The sequence below is a fragment of the Trachypithecus francoisi genome, unplaced genomic scaffold (assembly GCF_009764315.1).
Source record: "Trachypithecus francoisi isolate TF-2019V2 unplaced genomic scaffold, Tfra_2.0 Contig01603, whole genome shotgun sequence".
Classification (NCBI taxonomy): Eukaryota; Metazoa; Chordata; class Mammalia; order Primates; family Cercopithecidae; genus Trachypithecus; species Trachypithecus francoisi.
The window spans coordinates 2,689,226-2,707,078 of NW_022681445.1; the positions used below are offsets into that span (position 1 = coordinate 2,689,226).

Genomic DNA, 17,853 nt, shown 5'->3' on the forward strand with positions numbered 1-17,853 from the left:
ATATCATTCAGCCTTCAAAAGAAAGAAAATTCTGACACACGCTACAACATGGATGAACCCTGAAGACATCATGTTAAGTGAAATATGCCAGCCACAGAAGGACAAATACTGTATTTGTATCCACTCATATGACGTACATAGAGTGGTCAAATTTATAGAGGCAGAAAGTAGAAGGCTGGCTGCCAGGGGCTGGGGGCAGAAGGGGATAGGGAGTTCTTGTTTAATGGTTACAATTTTTGTTTGGGATGATGAAGAAGTTCTGGAGATGGATGGTGGTGATGGTTGCAGGACAATGTGAACGCAACCATTTAATCCCACTAAACTGTGCACTTAAAATGGTTAAAATGGGCCAGGCACAGTGGCTCATGCCTGTAATCCCAGCTCTTTGGGAGGTTGAGGCAGGCGGATCACCTAAGGTCAGGAGTTCAAGACTAGCCTGGCCAACATGGCAAAACCCCGTCTCTACTAAAAATATAAATAGTAGCCGGGGCATGGTGGTGGCACATGCCTGTAATTCCAGCTACTTGGGAGGCTGAGACAGGGGAATCAGTTGAACCTAGGAGGTGGACGTTGCAGTGAGCCGAGATCATGTCATTGCACTCCAGCCTGGTAGACAAGAGCGAGGCTCAGTCTCAGAAAAAAAAAAAAAGAAAAAGAAAAAGAAAAAAGAAAGGTTAAAATGGTACATTTTATGTTTATGAATATATTTGTCACAAATTTGTTCTTTGAGACAGAATTTCACTCTTGTCCCCCAGGCTGGAGTGCAATGGTGTGATCTCGATTCATTGCAATCTCTGCCTCCCGGGTTCAAGCGATTCTCCTGCATCAGCCTCCCAAGTAGCTGAGACTACAAACGTAGTAAAGATGGGGTTTCACCATGTTGGCCAGACTGGTCTTGAACTCCTGACCTCAGGTGATCCACCTGCTTCAGCCTCCCAAAGTACTGGATTACAGGCGTGAACTACTGTGCCCGGCCGCCAGCTGACATCTTGACTGAAACTTCATGAAAGACCGAGTCAGAACCATCCATCTGGCTGCTTCCTGATTCCTGACCCTCAGAGACTGTGAGATAATAAATGTTTGTCATTTTAAGCCACCAAGTTTTGAGGTAATTTGTTGCCACCAAAAGCTAACTAATGTAGCCATAGACACCACACTTTCTGCTTGCTGAGAAAGCCTAGAGACAGCAGTAGAGGGCTGAGTGCCTATCATAAATCTAGATGGCCTGGTCTCAAGTACAATTCTGGCACCCGGCATTGTCACAGGCCTTAGGGGGATGTTGGTAGACCTCAGTTTCTCTACAGTGACACACCCTGACCAAAGGAAAATGAAGCAAAATGACTGCATCATGTGGACATTCCTATGGTGAAGGATACAGACATGACCAGGAGAAAGAGGCTAGCCCCAGGCTCCACCCTAGTGCCTACCAACTCCTGTGAGACCATGGGAATGTTTCATAGTATAATTTTTTAGGCCTTTGTCGATATCTATATATTTATCTATAAAATGGCTATAGTACTACCTTCTTGTGTGGTTAAAATGGGTGAGGGGAGGCCAAGGTGAGTGGATCACTTGAGGTCAGGAGTTTGAGACCAGCCTGGCCAACATGGTGAAACCCCGTTTCTACTAAAAATACAAAAATTAGCCGGGCATGGTAGCACATGCCTGTAGTCCCAGCTACTCGGGAGGCTGAGGCAGGAGAATCGCTTGAGCCCAGGAGGCAGAGGTTGCAGTGAACAGAGATCATGCCATTGCACTCCACCCGGGGTGACAGAGTGAGTGAGACTCCATCTCAAAAATAAATAAATAAAAACAAATGAATAAATAAAATGGGTAGAATAAATGTGCAAGGACATTGAAAAAAGAATTTAACCTGCTATACAACTTTCAGACAATAGCATCGTCATCATCTTCTTCTTGTTTACTATGATCATCATCATCATCACTACTTCCTACTCAGAGATAGCATGTAAGGGTTTCAATTTTAGATTGCCATCCTTAATGTCAAATATGAGGTCACTTGGGGAGACTTAAAGACTATGGCCAGGCATGGTGGCTCATGCCTGTAACCCCAGCGCCTTGGTAGGCCAAGGCAAGAGGGTCTCTTGAGCCCAGGAGTTCGAGGTTACAGTGAGTCATGATCACACCACTGCACTCCAGTCTGGGCAACAGAGTAAGACTGTATCTCTACAAAAAATTTAAAAATTAGCTGGGCATGGTGGCACACACCTGTAGTCCCAGCTATCTGGGAGGCTGAGGTGGGAGGATTGCTTGAGCCCAGGAATTTGAGGTTACAGTGAGCCATGATCATGCCACTGCACTCCAGCCTGGGCAACAGAGTGAGACCCAGCTTTAAAAAAGACTATACCACAAGGAGCAAACTCAAATATTCCCTGGGGCCAGATGGGCTGCATAAATGTGTGAGTCAGGTTAGGGAGGGCGAAGGAGCAGCGGAGCAAGGTGTGACTATGGCAAACAAGAGCTCATGCCTTCCCTAAAATAAATTTTAAAACATTGTTAAGGGCAAAGCACACTACGTCTGCATACTGAATTTGATCCACCAAACACCAAGTTGTAATAAAGTCCTGTACCTAGCACCATGAGCAAGGAAAGGCTAAGGCTATCTATCTATTTATCATCGATCTATCTGTCTAAACACACACACACACACACACACACACACACACACATGTATATGGGGTTGGGGATTTAGGTCTTACCATACAATCCTTTGCAGATGCTGGAAGGTTCCGTGAATAGGTCTTCCTCATACATCCATTCATTCATACATTAATTTAACCCAGAAACATTTATGGAATATCCACTATAAGTTACATACTATGCTGCATACCAGTCTCATTGTACCAGAATTTGTATCTTAAATCCTTCTATTTTGTGCCTGTCCAAGTTTGGGTTGTTTGTAACAGTACTGTATTTGCCGGTAATACAGATCCTCTATTTTAAGAAATGAGTTCCAGTCCCAAATTCACAAATAAAGAATTATAATAATAGCATATTCATGAAAAGCAAATTGCTTATCTTGGCGTTTAACATCCTTGTAACTATTCCTGTATTTTTAATGTCAACAGAAAAAAAGTAATGTCTTAGTCTGGCTGATACAGTAAATTAATGGTAATAACAGTTTTGACACTAATAGCAAGTTTTAAAAAGAAAAACCTCCAGTCTCTACACTGGGTTTCATTTCTTAAAAATCACCTTGGCTTGCTGTCATCAGACTCCCAAGAACAATTCCAGCTACTATTTCACCTTCACTGGGAGCCTGAAATAACTAAGGTCTATAGTTTTTATGAAATTATATATATATATAACACACACACATACACACATATACACACATATACACATATATACAAATACACACATACATATATATACACATATATACAAACACATATATACACACATACATATACACATATGTTCACACACAGATATACACACACATAGATATACACACACAGATATACACTATATACACACACATATATACACATACATACACATATATACACACACATACATATACACATACATACACATATATACACACATACACACATATACACATATATACACACATACACACACACACACACATATATATTTTTTGAGACAGAGTGTCGCTCTGTCACCCAGGCTGGAGTATAGTGGCATGATGTAGGCTCACTGCAACCTCTGCCTCCTGGGCTCAAGCAACTCTCCTGCCTCAGCCTCCTGAATAGCTGGGACTACAAGTATGCGCCACCACACCTGGCTAATTTTTTTTATATTTTTAGTAGAGATGGGGTTTCACCATGTTGGCCAGGCTGGCCTCAAACGCCTGGCCTCAGGTGATCCGTCCACCTCGGCCTCCCAAAGTGGGAAATTACATTTTTTCCTTGACTTTACTCACTCCAAGTGGAGAAAACATCCACCCCCTTGAGTTATTATACCAGCTCTTATCAGCAGAGACAGGTTTCTGAATCCCTGTAAACGAATGAACACCTACATGGTTTCATTAAAAACTTCTAGCTGCTTCTTCAGAGCCTGGAAATTAGTTGTGAAAATGTGAACTATTAAAATACACACTAGATTAAATAGGAAATTTCAGACCATATGTCATAGACACCAGAGAACAGGGTCTGTACTTTGTCTGTTTTTATGTTCTTCTTTATGCATAGTGCCATGCATAGACAAGAACATTAAGAAATGCACCAGGAATTAAATTATCTGAGCTGAAATTTTTAACAGGCCTGCAGAAAATGAAAAGGAGCCCAGCCCTTGGCTCTTCCACCTTTGCCAGCTCTTTCTAGGAGTCTTCAAAGGCTCATGCAATCCTTGTAAACCTTTCACCCCTCTCAGACTCAGCCGATAGGACACGGTTGGCCTATAACACCCACCTCTATAATCACTTAGAGGCCGCCAGGTATTAAGCAAAACATCTCTCCCAACTTCCCAACATTGTTCTTTTTCTATTACTAATGAGTGTTTTACTTTTAGATAATCCTATAATGAATGAGCTCAAACAAGCAGAGGTAGCACTGACAACCTGCCAATAAAATAATTAAGTCAAAGTGGATTTTGGTACAGACTTCTCATGTTATAATAGGAAACCCAGGCTACTTGAAAATCAGAGAAATCAAATGGAATTATGTCTTTTTGTTGTAGAAGGAAATTTCATTTTTGGTATCTCTTTCATAGAACCCTCGTCAATCCTTTAGTGTCTCTAAAGTAAACTTTTGGTATCTCCTTTACAGACCCCTCATCAACTCTCCTGACAATACTGGTATTTACTTGGGAAGGGCATGCACAATAGAAATACCAATAAAGTACCAGTGGAGGTTTCCAGAATTTTCTTTTCCCCTTCCATAGTTATCATTCAGAGTCGTTCAGATTTTAGGCAAGGAGACCCTCTACATTTCCTCTCAGTTTTAAGATTCAGATCATGGCCCCAGTTACGAAAGACTGCTGTGCCTTATCCCAACACTTGCATGTCATGAAAAACCAGGGGAAAATCAGGGCACGATGGACACAGATGTAGGGCTAACTCCTACTTCTTCTCTCTCTCTCTTCCAACCAGTAAAAGAGGAGGGCTCCTGACAACAAAAACTGACTGACATAGTACATTTCTTTGGATTCTCCTCCCCAAAACGTAATTGCCAGTAGTTGATCCAAGAGCCCATCATCCATGTCTTGTAACACAAGCTCCATGCTGCCACTATCTCACTTCATCTGTACTCCCAAACTTTCATCATCTCCAATGAGGAGACTGAGATGAGTGACAGCATCAACCCCTGAAGTAATAGACACTCAAAGATCACCAAATGGCTTCCAAGCTCTGGATAAGAACTAGAAACTGAGACCAGACCTGGCTTTGTGTGCTACTGGGTGCCATATTGATGAGTAAAGCAGAAACTCAGGAAGGAAGTGACATGGACTTGAAGTCGTTCAGGCTGATGCCTAACGTAGAGGGCACACAGTGGATCTGAGATAAGGGGCACCCTTGAGTGGCTCCATAAAAAGGAGGATAAACTGAAAACACTCATCATTGTGGAGTAAAGTGAAATAATTACATACCCATGCTCCATCAGGTCCAAACAGTTCTAGGAAGTTGCCAATGAATTCCCTTGACTTCTCTTCCCACTTTTGAATTAGATCATGGCTCTTTTCTTCCACTCTGTTCACAAATTCCTTTGATCTTTCCTCCACATTCTTGACTTTTTCCTTCATTTTGTCCACCTGGTTCTGGAAACGGTACCTCTTCTCCTGGTGAAAGTTTACAGGAAAAAAAAAAAAAAAAAAAAAAAAAAAACAGATTTATCCAAGAGGACATGAGAGAGATCAATCATTCACATTAAAGGTCACATTTTATTTCAATTTGTATTTGTTCCTAACCTGAAGAGTCACGATGTTGCCATTTCCCAAGGGCTAGGTTGATGGAAAGGCACATCTCTTGTAAGAAAAGTCATCTGCCATTAATCCATCTGGATATGTAAAGGGAAGTAAAGGGAAGTACAAGTGGTTTTAATATCGTCTTTCTTTTAAACGTCTTTGAGTTGGATTCACTTATATAAGAGAATAAAAAACACACAGCTATCTTTTGTTGTGGGTAGATATTGGCAAATAACCCCATTCAATTGCTGGGACTTAGACAGAAGTATGAATTGTGTACACAATGACTATTCAGAAGCTGCCTGAGTTCTCTGTTTTACTGGGATACGGTTAAAACAATATTGCTTGAAATAAATGGGCCATTGACTGGGCCTTAGAACCTATGTGTTATACTAAAATTTCCACTGTAATGATATTTTCCACTACACTAATTTAACTGTATTGATTCCTTGGTGGTGATGAAAGCTTTTGTACTGATAGTTTCTCTAGACTCAGATTTTGTTCTTCTTATAGTCTTTCTGCAGCAATGTCTACTTATGTGCTTGGAAACCATCGTATGCTGGGCAAGTCACATGTCACCTCTAAACCTCAGTTTCCTCATCTGTAAATTGGGGATAATAATCATCCCTACCTTAGGGTTGCTGTGACAATGCATGCAAAGTACTTGGTAAAAAGGCCAGCATTTAGTAAATGCTCAGTGTGTGTTGGCTGTTTTATTAGTATTAAGTGGCAGAGGCATTTGTCTGTGTTACCTGATGAGAGCAGCATTAAAACCATGAAAATAACATGAGGCTCTTCCCATGAAATCATGATGTTTCCCCTAAAGTGGTAAGGCTTATCGTTTTTCTTTACTTTGTGGACTAAAGTTCATTTTGTGTTTCAGAAATTTTTTTTTTTTTTTTTTTTTGAGATGGAGTCTCACTCTGTTGCCCAGGCTGGAGTGCAATGTCACAATCTCAGCTCACTGCAACCTCTGCTTCCCGGGTTCAAGCAATTCTTGTGCCTCAGCCTCCTGAGTAGCTGGAATAACAGGCACGCACCACCACACCCGGCTAATTTTTTGTATTTTTAGTAGGGACGGGGTTTCACCATGTTGGCCAGGCTGGTCTTGAACTCCTGACCTGAAGTGATCAACTCGCCTCAGCCTCCCAAAGTGCTGGGATTACAGGCATGAGCCACCGTACCTGGCCTGTGTTTCAGAATTTTTTAAAACACCTGGAATATTGCAAAACTGGGTCAAGAGTCCTTGATTTCGACCTTCCAAACCTTCCTGCAGCCTCAGGGTAGGATGTGAGCTATGTGTGTTGCCACTGAGATATATATATACACATATACATGCTACGGGAGGTGACTCTGTCTTCCATTACTTACTATGTGACCTTAGGTGAGTTGTTCAACCTCTCTGGGCCTTTGTTTCCTCATCTCTGTGTTGGGCATAGTCATCCTACCCACCCTTGTAGTCTCATCATGAGGATTAAATGATATAACCCAAGTAAAACACTTAGATGAGCATATGATGAGCTCTTGGCAAGTGTTAGCTGTTGGCTTTATATCACTCTTTTCCACAGTTCATTCTGCACTGGAAATAGTTACTATATATGGCTCTCAGGGCAGCACAGAATAGCTGAATGAGCACTGGGCTGGGAGTCATGAGACTGGGAAGTTGCTGCTGCCTCTACCTCTCCCTGACCTGAAGGACCTTGGACAGGCTCCCTTTTTGGGCTCAGCATTCCTCATCTCTAAACTGAGGGACTTGGACTGGGTGACTGACTGGCATCAGGTCCCTGTCACCTCTGAGGCTCCGTGATTTGTCTACACGCCCATGCAACACATTAGATTTCATCTCTGAACTGCAGCCAGGTTTGTCGTCACAGGAAGGCAGCGAGTGCATCCGAACTGCCTGCACGGTTCCTTGAGCTAAGTGGCTTATCTAAACGCCGTTTAAAGAGAGTGAGCAATAACTTTTGGAAACGGCTTGACATGCTTGGATGGTTGACCGAATTCAATTTGAAAGAACAGACAGTTTAATTTATTGAAATAACCAGGGCTTTATTCTCTATCAGATACTAAATAATCACTTTGACTGAATTATGTTCAGCCACTTGTTCTGGTGCCACTCAAACCCGACATTTTCCGACATTTCCTGACGTTCTGTTGCCCGGCTTATATGAAGTCACAGAGCCTAGACTCTCAACGCTCCCTGCCTTGTGAGGACAATTCATGTTCACCAATTCACAATTAATGAGCCCCTCCTATTTTGAAGGTACCAATGATCAATCGTGTGAGCCATGGGATAATTATAGCTGCATGTAATTTTAAGTATCTTGCTTTGAAGATGAATCATCCTTTGAAAATGCAGCGTCTATTTTGGGGGGTTAGAATTCTGTATGTATGGAGGGTTCTCATTTTAATCAAAGATATCGGCACCTCAGAGCCCAGGCGAATACAGTTGTTCAGAATCACTAATATCATCTCCAGCAATTGGGCTGCGCTCTTTGCTTTTTAACAGCTTGTTTTGCTTGTTTTAAAGATTATTTATTATTATTATTATTATTATATAAAAAATGACATCCTGAGGGAATCTAAGTCACTGTTAATGTTCTTTGTCTACTATAAAGACAAATGCACATTATGCTTGTTGCAGCACTATTCACAATAGCAAAGACTTGGAACCAACCCAAATGCCCATCATCAATGATAGACTGCATAAAGAAAATGTGGCACATATACACCATGGAATACTATGCATCCATAAAAAAAGGGTGAGTTCATGTCCTTTGCAGGGACATGGATGAAGCTGGAAACCATCATTCTCAGCAAACTAACACGGGAACAGAAAACCAAACACCACATGTTCTCACTCACAAGTGGGAGCTGAACAATGAGAACACATGGACACAGGGAGGGGAACATCACACACTGTGGCCTGTCAGGGGGTGGGGGGCTAGGGGAGGGATAGCATTAGGAGAAATACCTAATCTAGATGACAGGTTGATGGGTGCAGCAAACTACCATGGCACATGTATACCTATGTAACAAACCTGCATGTTCTGCACATGTACGCCAGAACTTAAATATTGTTTTAACAGTTGCTCTATTATTAAACTAACAGCAGCCCTGTGGGAACAATATGGTAGAACTACAAAAGGAAGCCAAAGACTTTAAGCTTTATTTAAGCAGCTGTAATTTCTTTGGACAATGAAAAATGGCCATTAAGGTTTCTAATGAGCATCTGTAAGGCCTTAATCAAATGAAAATTTTAAAACGTTAGAATAAAAAAGTTTCTCTGGGTTTAGCTTTTCATTGCCTCTGCCCTCCTCCCTTTCCTTTCAGCAGAAGATAACTCTTACTTTTTACAAGGGGCAGATCTCCCAGAAATCCTTCAATCAAGTCTAAAAACTCTAAAGAGAGAGTTTGGGGTAAGGGGAGGGAAGCAAGGAAGCACCTTTATAAAATGTGAAGCTCACTACCCGTGTCCTTTGGTTAATTTATGTTACCCCTGTGGACACTGGTTTTGTTACCTGTAGAATGGGGATAATAATACATCATGGGTTATTGTGTGGGTTAAATGAGAAAATAAATACAAAGCATTAAGGACACTGCACAGGCACGGTGGCAAATAAATGCCTGTAATCCTAGCTACTCAGGAGGCTGAGGCAGGAGGATCACTTGAGCCCAGGAGTTCAAGACCAGTCTGGACAATGTAGTGAGACCCTGTCTCAAAAAAAAAAAAAAGTTAAATCAAACTTAAAATATTATACATAGTGAGACCGCATCTCTACAAAAAAAAAAAAAAAAAACAAAGAGAGAGAGAGAGAACACAGAACACTGCAAAGCACTTAGTAAGTGCTCAATAAACAGCAGCAGTGGTGGTGGTGGTGTGGCATGGTGGTCTTCAGACGGTTTGAGGTGGCATGCTTACATTTATAAAGCTGACATTCAGTTCCTTGGCTGTATACCCTCTCTGGAGGTTACGTCGGGCATAAACATCATAGTCACGAACAATTCTGGTAATGATGTCCGATGTTGAGATGCCTTCTGTTCTCTGTGTTGGAACGAACATCCCTGTTTAAGCATAAAAGAGCGGATAGAGAAAAAATTAAGATCACCTCAGTTGACCCATCTCCTTTAATGGTTCCCCTTTACAGGACAAAGTTGGAGCTCCTGGGTATGCCAATGAAGACTTTATCTCTGGCCCCAAGTGACTCTTCCAGTCTCAGTTCCGTGGAATTCCTCCCTACCTTAAATGCTACATGTTCATCATCCCAGACCTGTTTCCAGGATGTACCATCCACTTGTCTGGCCCCTGCTGTTTAGCCATGCTGAGCCTTTCATTTCTGCCCTGGACACCCCTTCCCTGCTCATGTTAACTGCAAAGCTCTTCCTCATCCTGCAAAGTCCAGCTTCAAGGTTATGTCTCTGGGAAGTCTTTTCTGACATCACCAGGCAGAATCCACAACATTCAGAACCTAACTTATCTTTCATTAACAAAAATATTGGGCCAGGCATGGTGGCTCATGCCTATAATCCCAGTACTTTGGAAGGCCAAGGCAGGCAGACCATTTGAGTCCAGGAGTTCAAGACCAGCCTGGGCAACATGGCAAAACCCTGTCTTTATGAAAAATACAAAAGTTAGCTGGGTGTGATGGTGCATGCCTGTGGTCCCAGCTACTTGGGAGACTGAAGTGAGAGGATCACTTGAGTCCAAGGTCAAGGCTGCTGTGAGCAGTGACTGCGCCACTGCACTCTAGCCTGACCCCATCTCAAAAAAAAAATTTAAAGAATTGTCTCCACGTAGAAAATGCACATTTTGAAAGCACTGATAGTGCCTTAATTGTCTTTGCACCCCCAGCACCCAGCTCAGCCCCTGTGTCTAGCACATGGAAGGTGTTCAATAAATGCAAATTGAGTGAGAAAGTAAATGAAGACTAACAACTGAGTCAATGAATTAGATCACAGCAACTCTGCTTCATCCCTAAGGAAGTCTGCTCATGTTATACTGAAGGAAAAGAAGAAAAAGTGTACTATTTGTGTCGTCTCTGATCTGAAGGCATGCCTGTAGGGATGGTTAGATGATTTATCTTCCTAAGAACAGTCTACTATACATGGTAGTTTCACCACTCAAAGGCCCTTTCATCTAGAATATGTGGGGCTGAGTAAAAATAAACAAGCACAGAGGATGCCAAGTTCTAATAGAACTTTCTTAAAGTCTTCAAAGATAAATGTGGGTATATCAACAAATATAGGGCTATAAAGAGGTCACAAATATTAACAAAGACAAGAATCAGGTTTATGCTCACACTTCTGTTGTGAACTGAAATGACATGTTGTTGGCAACTGAGATCTTTCTACCCCATATCATTACAGCCACTCAATCAGAGGCATCAGGCATGGGACAGTATGATGGACAAAGCCTGGGGACACAGGCACTGGGTTCTTGGTTTGTAGATGTGGGCAAGTCACTCAAACCCTCTGAAAGCAAGTTACTTAACTGTAGCCTCCTCAGCTGAGAAAAAGGTGATTGGACATGATGACCTGGGACTCATCTGTGCCATTTCTTTCTCTCTCACTCCCCACATCCAACCGAGTTCCCAATCTACTTCTTAAATGTTTCCCTAATTCGCCCACTTTCCTCCATCCTAAACCAGTTCAACACCATCTTGGCCAAAGATCACAGCAAGAACCTCAAAACCAGTCTCCAGCGATGCCATTTTTGTCTGCCTCAACCCATAGAGCAAGTTCTACAGAGCGTTCTTACTAAATGCAAGTCAGAGGTCTGCTCGAAACCCTCCACTGGCTTTGTGCTGTTCTCTGGATTCAGAGCCAAATCCTTAACTGGCTGTGCAGCAGCTTGCATGGTCTATTCCCTGTGCTTGTCTCCAATTTATCTCAGACCCTCTCCCCTTCACTCCCTAAACCAAGGCTCCGGTGCTATACAACTGCAGCGGGGGCACTGCTGTTGTATTCTGTGGAGTTGGGCAGTAGGCTGACCCTGCCTCAGCCCAGCCATGCTGGATTTCTTCAGTGTCCTGAAAGGGTTGGCTCCCCTCCCCTCACTCTGCCACAGACACAATCTCTACCTGGTTAACTCTTGGGCATCCACTGGGCTTCAGCTTTAGTGTCACTTCCTCAAGCAAATATCTCAACCTTCAGACTAGGTCTTCTGGTGTGTTGTTCCTTCCCATGGACCACTCCCCTTCCCTCCAAATACAGCAAGATCTTTATAAAATAACTTGTTCAACAACTGTCTTGTTGACTATAAACTACACTAGGGAAGGGATCATGCCTTTCTCATCCTCTTCTACATTCTCATCACTGGGTGACAAACAGGCACCATAGGAATATTTGTTGAATGAATGACCAGATGAATATTGATCTCTAAGTGCCCTTCCAAATCCAGTTCTCTCTGAATGTTTCCATCTTGCAGCCCCAGTGACGGTGTCTCTTTGGAGCTTTCTTTTGATGTCATTTGCACGTTTATAGTATCACTAGCAGAGTGGCTCTGCTGATGTTAGAGACAAAACATCCAGTTTCTTATGTTCCATGGTCAGAGGACAGTTGGGGTTTGCCACTAGGCCAAACACTTCTTTTATCACCTTCTAGGAGGGAAGAATCTAACACGGAAAACCAAATGGAAGGCAGAAGATGTAAACATCTACACACACGAACATAAATAGCACCCAAATTGACCCAGCTGTGCAGGAGGCTCTGGTGGGTGGGGGAACCCTGAGACAACATACCCACCTTTGTGGGAACAGTGGGGAACATTCTGGTGAGAAATCCATCCCATCTTTCAGCAGGCAGATATTTTACCCACACCCCTCCTGCTGAAATAATAAGACAATTCTCTAGTGACTAATGGATTTTAGCAAGTCATGTAAGACATTGATGCCATGAGCCTACCCTTTCTTTGAAGCCAGAAGGTGAAGTCTCTGTGTTTGAGTAACTGAAAGTAGATTTGGCTTAGGGAGAGATTTGCTTTGGCTGGTTGGGAGGTAGGTCTCTGAAAGAAGCCAAGCCCTCTGTTGACATAATGAGATACCCGGCTTCCTTCAAATCCTAATTATTGCTCTGCTAAAAATATTCAGTAATGAGCACGATCAGAGAACCTTTTTTATCATGCTTTTCAGAATTGCAGCATTGGTTATGGAGCTATTTTAAGAAGCAGCAAAGCACATGTTAATGAAGGAAACTTTCAACAGTAGTAGGCAATATTAGAATGGTGATGAGTAATGTGGACCTTACAGTCTATTTAATTTAAGCTCCATCTTTTCATCCAGCTTTGCTAGAGGATTTTGACACATAGTTCTGACAAGCAGAGCAGAGTGTTGTAAAGCTTAAGTCATGTCCTTGGTATCTCTGGCTTCATTTAAAGAGACTTTTGACTTTCAAAATAAGCCATGATTTGAGTATGAAAGCCAAATATAGATGCTGAGGCCCTTTCTGAGCATCTTTCTCCCATGATGAATTCTGGCCTTCTCTACCTGGGTTCCAAATAGATCATTACTGTGATTCTCCCTCCTGCTAAGGAATCAGCAGAGCAGATTTGATGGAGCACAAGGAAGGGTCCTTGCACATAGGAAAAGTCACACTGAGTCTTAGCCTGTGCTACTAGGGCAAGTAAAATACTACCTGACTATTCAATTTGGAAAGGGCATTGTGGTGGATTAAAGATGGCCCAATTCCCTTCCCCTGGAATCTGGGCTGGCCTCAGTGACTTGCTTATACCAAATGAATGTGGCAAGAGTGACTCTGTGTGACTTCCAAGACTAAGTCAGAAGAAGCCTTGTGGCTTCTGTCAAGATTGCTTTCTCTCTAGATATTGCCTCTCAGCTGCCATGCTGTGAGAAGCCCAAGCAACATGAAGAGGCCACCTGTATGCCCCAGTGACAACTTCAATTGAGCTCTGTGATCATAGCCAGCATCCAAGGTCAGCCTTCAGACGACCACAGCCCCCACCAGCATCTGACAACTGTTTGAGAGACCCCGAGCAAGAACTACACAGTTAAGCCTCTGCTAAAATCCTGCCCCACAAAATCATGAGTGACATCAAGAGGTTCTTTTAAGTCACTAACTTTGGGAGTCACTTTCTTATGCAACAATAAGGATGCTGGATTGCTAGAGTTAGAAAAATGTTGGACCTGTCCCTACACCTAAACAACTGGAACTTGATATTTTATTCCCCAAATCAGGAAAGCAACATATTCTTAGCTCACTGACGGCCACTCACACAAAAAGAAAACCTCCACCAAGTGCTTATTCCTATACACTATAAGGTAGCCAAGGAACTACTGCCCCCAGGAAACACTGATTCAAGAAACACTGGGGATAACTCAGCTGGATGAGAATGCCTGGTCCAGATCTTTGCTACTCTAAGTGAGGCCTATGGACCTACAGCATCTAACAACCTGAGAGCTCACTAGAAATGGGAATCTCTGGCCCCACCAGACCTACTGAATCTGAATATGAATTTTCGCAAGATTCCACAGATGATCTGAGGCATATCTAAGTTTCATAAGCACTGGTCTATAACAAATCCTTATGGCAATTTTAGGAAAGGAGCAGCTGGCTCACGGCTCAGATCTTACAACAACTTTAAAGGGTATTAATCAGGCCAGGCATGGTGGCTCATACTTATAATCCCAGCACTTTGGCAGGCCGAGGTGGGAGCATCACTTGAGCCCAGGAGTTTGAGACCAGTCTGGGCAACATAGGGAGACTCTACAAAAAATTTTAAAATTATCTGGGCATGGTGGTGTGTGACTGTAGTCCCAGCTACTTGAGAGACTGAGGTGGGAGGATCGTCTGAGTCCAGGAGGTTGAGGTTGCAGTAAGCTATGATCATACCACTGTACTCCAGCCTGGGTGACAGAGTGAGACTTTGTCTCATAAATAAGTAAGTAAAGTAAGTAAATAAATAAATATTAATCACGCCATGCTATAACCCATCTTGATGTAACTGAGGCATCTGCCAGTTTCTTCTCCAGTTCTAGAGCAGACTTCCAAGTCCGAAGCGTATGAGGTTTCCTTCCTTGGAACTCCTCACAAACAAGATTGAGACTTGAGAATGTCAGACCTCCCATTATCCAATGTTCTTGACTTCTGAAGAAGTCCTTCCTAAGAGGATGGTACAGTTCCCACCACCAGCCCTGCAGGGGATGGCATGGAGCTTCCCAGGCTGGCCCCCAAGGAGTGTGAACCAACAAAAATGCCATCAGGGAGAATACATACATTCTATGTAACAATCATTTTTCAAACTAGTATCCAATATTGTTTTCATTTCTAGGGATCATGTCTGTCCTGAGGCCTGTTCTCATGGACACTGAGACCTCGATGACTTCAGGGGAGGCAGATGAAGCTGAGAGTACAGGAGACCGTGTTCAGCCTTCAACTTCTAAACAGTCTCTTTTTAAGGCTCATTTAAAAAGAAGAGTTAAGAAAGGCAAGAATTTCACTAGGAAGAGCCAGGCTTTGAGGAGTATAAAAAGGGTGTTCTAAATCCAGAAGTGTCTTTTGAACTATTAAGAACCAGAGGCTGAGTAGACTCAGGGTACAGAATGTTGACTATAAGCCTGGAGTGTATGTTAACCCGGGAAGGCATGAAATTAATTAGGGGCAGTTTTCTGCTCTCCAGGAAGAAGAAAAGGACCTCTGGGAGTTGAGGGGAGGAGTGCAGAGAGGGATGGGGAGGCAGACAGCAGAAGTGAGGGAACAGGAGTGCGGTCTGTCCCTTGCTCTGACTCAGGTTCAAATCTCAGGGGCAGGGGCAGGGAAGAGACCCCCTTAGAAGGCTCAGTGCAGGGCCACTGGTACCTTGCTTATGGTCAGGAATTTTGGAAGGAAATACTTTTACAGAGGCCAACATGCGGACAAGTCAGACAGGGCGTGACAGGCTTACTCACATTGCCTGGTTTCCCTTGCCCTCTAGTAGATTATGGAGGACATTTTTTAAGTTTCCTGGGGACTCTCTAGAGGAACATGGAAGGAAGTCCAAGATATAAGATCAGCATGACTGCTGGGCAGCACACCTATAGCCCAGGGAAGGGAATCCTGCGACAGAGGCTGTGGCCAGGACAGGCCAAAGCAGGGAGGTGACAGAGTCTCAGAGGCTGCCACAGGGGTCTGGTAGGTGGGGCTGATGGCTGAGCAGGTCTTGAGACCTCACAACTAAAGATCCCCAACCCATGCCAGGCCAGAGTGTTCCAGAAACTTAGATCACCTCAGGAGAAAAAGGCAAAAAGTTTACTCTACACAGTCTAAGTACAAACTTAGAAGAGTCTCAATGATTTCACATGTCAAGTGTTTTTTTTTCCTGTCAGCTGTGGAAATGGGGTTTCCTAGTTAAGTTTAGTTACGGAAACCACTTATGGCCCCTCAGTTGCTCCTTCCCACACAAAAGACCTGATCACAGATTCCCCTGCCTCAGAACAGTATTTGGTTCCATGTAACATCATATGGAAGCAAGCCTCAACCAGCTTGTCCTGCCAGTCTCCATCTCTGCCTCCCACCTCCACACACCCTACACTACATTAACATGTTTATTTTCTCCAGATACGCTGTGCTTCATACAGTTCCACCTTCGAACACGCTGCCCTGGCCTGCTGTACATACTCTGCCACAGGCTGGTTATATTTTGGGTAATTATTTATATCTTTCTCTGCTCTCTCTCAAGGGTGAGGTCTATGTCTTATTCATTTTCTCTCATACAATTCCTGGCTTATAGATGCATTCAGGGGATTCATATATTAAACAATGACAGCCAAAACCATCCAAAGATGGAACAGGCTGCCTCAGAAGGCAGGGAGCTCCCTGTCATGGGAAATGTAAAAGCATCAGTTCTGCCAGGAGCTGGCAATGATGCCAAGAAGGAGATAGGAGCCTGGGTCAGTGACCCTTAGGAGCCCACCCTACCTCAAGAATCTGAAGGTCCATGAGTACCAGGAAAAGGCTGTAGTGGCAGCGGCTGAGTGGGAAATGGTGGGAGCAAGCTGAGTGGAGTCTCATTGGTCCCCAGGAGTGGGGAAGATGGCTCTGATGGCACATGTCAACAATGGCTCTAGTATAATGCAGGGAGCATTAGACTTCTTGAAATCCCTATGCATATGGTAACTCACTATAGTATCTGCACCTGCCAGATAATGGTTTAATGTATGTAGGAAGGTATGCATGGGTGTACCTACAGTGCCTATAGATGAGATGCATGGTAGATAGTAAAATAGCAGAAAATAAGCCAAGCCATTAAAACATTTACCCATTTTCTTTGCCTCTACATGTGGTACCTGATAATATTACTAACATGTGACAGGATGACACTAGAAATATGGCAGGACTAACTTTGGACACAAGGAGTCCAGATTATTAACTAGCCAGTTATCTATCTTCTTTTGGAAGGAAATTTCTTGGGAGTATCCTGTAATTTCATTGTGAAGACTTAATTATGAATGGGGAAAATGGCTGCCCTTTAAGTAATGGGGTCCTGCACTTTTCGTCTGATGAGCCCGGAAATTAAGCCTCAGACCTAAAGTTGAGCACTTTGGTGCTCAGGTTCATTCCTACATAAATACCTAAATGGTATCTGTGCCATAACTGAGCCTTAGCACATGTTAACAGTGGCTTGTAGAAGCTGTTTGGGGGACATCTAAAGTTGTAACTCCCTGTTTGTATACACTGCAGATGTCCCAGGGCAGATGTCTCTTATTACACCTGATTATTGTGATGTGTTTGACAGGTGAGCAGAGGGGAATGCCTCACCTGCTTCCTTTATGTGCTTGTAAACATCATCAGAGCCAGCAGAGGAATACGGAATGTCATCATGAGCCACAAAATCAATCTGTTGAAGAGAGAGAAGAGTGATGTCACCACTGGGATGGATGTGCATGTCTGCAGATTTGAAGGGCGGAATGGTGACTTCAGAATGCCTTTTCAAAATAAGGCAGTTGTATGTTACATTTATAGTGGAGA

General features: G+C 43.1%; 1 protein-coding gene across 2 annotated transcripts in view; it reads right to left on the reverse strand.

Moving 5' to 3' along the window:
• PCYT1B (phosphate cytidylyltransferase 1, choline, beta) overlaps window positions 1–17,853 on the reverse strand; it is a 91,045-nt gene that overhangs the window by 11,432 nt on the left and 61,760 nt on the right. For both annotated transcript variants that reach the window (XM_033195638.1, XM_033195628.1), the window contains exons 5-7: window positions 17,644–17,722; window positions 9,815–9,957; window positions 5,578–5,766 (exon numbers count right to left, since the gene is read on the reverse strand). In XM_033195638.1, the coding sequence (XP_033051529.1) occupies window positions 5,578–5,766; window positions 9,815–9,957; window positions 17,644–17,722 (411 nt within the window). The remainder of the gene's footprint in view (window positions 1–5,577; window positions 5,767–9,814; window positions 9,958–17,643; window positions 17,723–17,853) is intronic.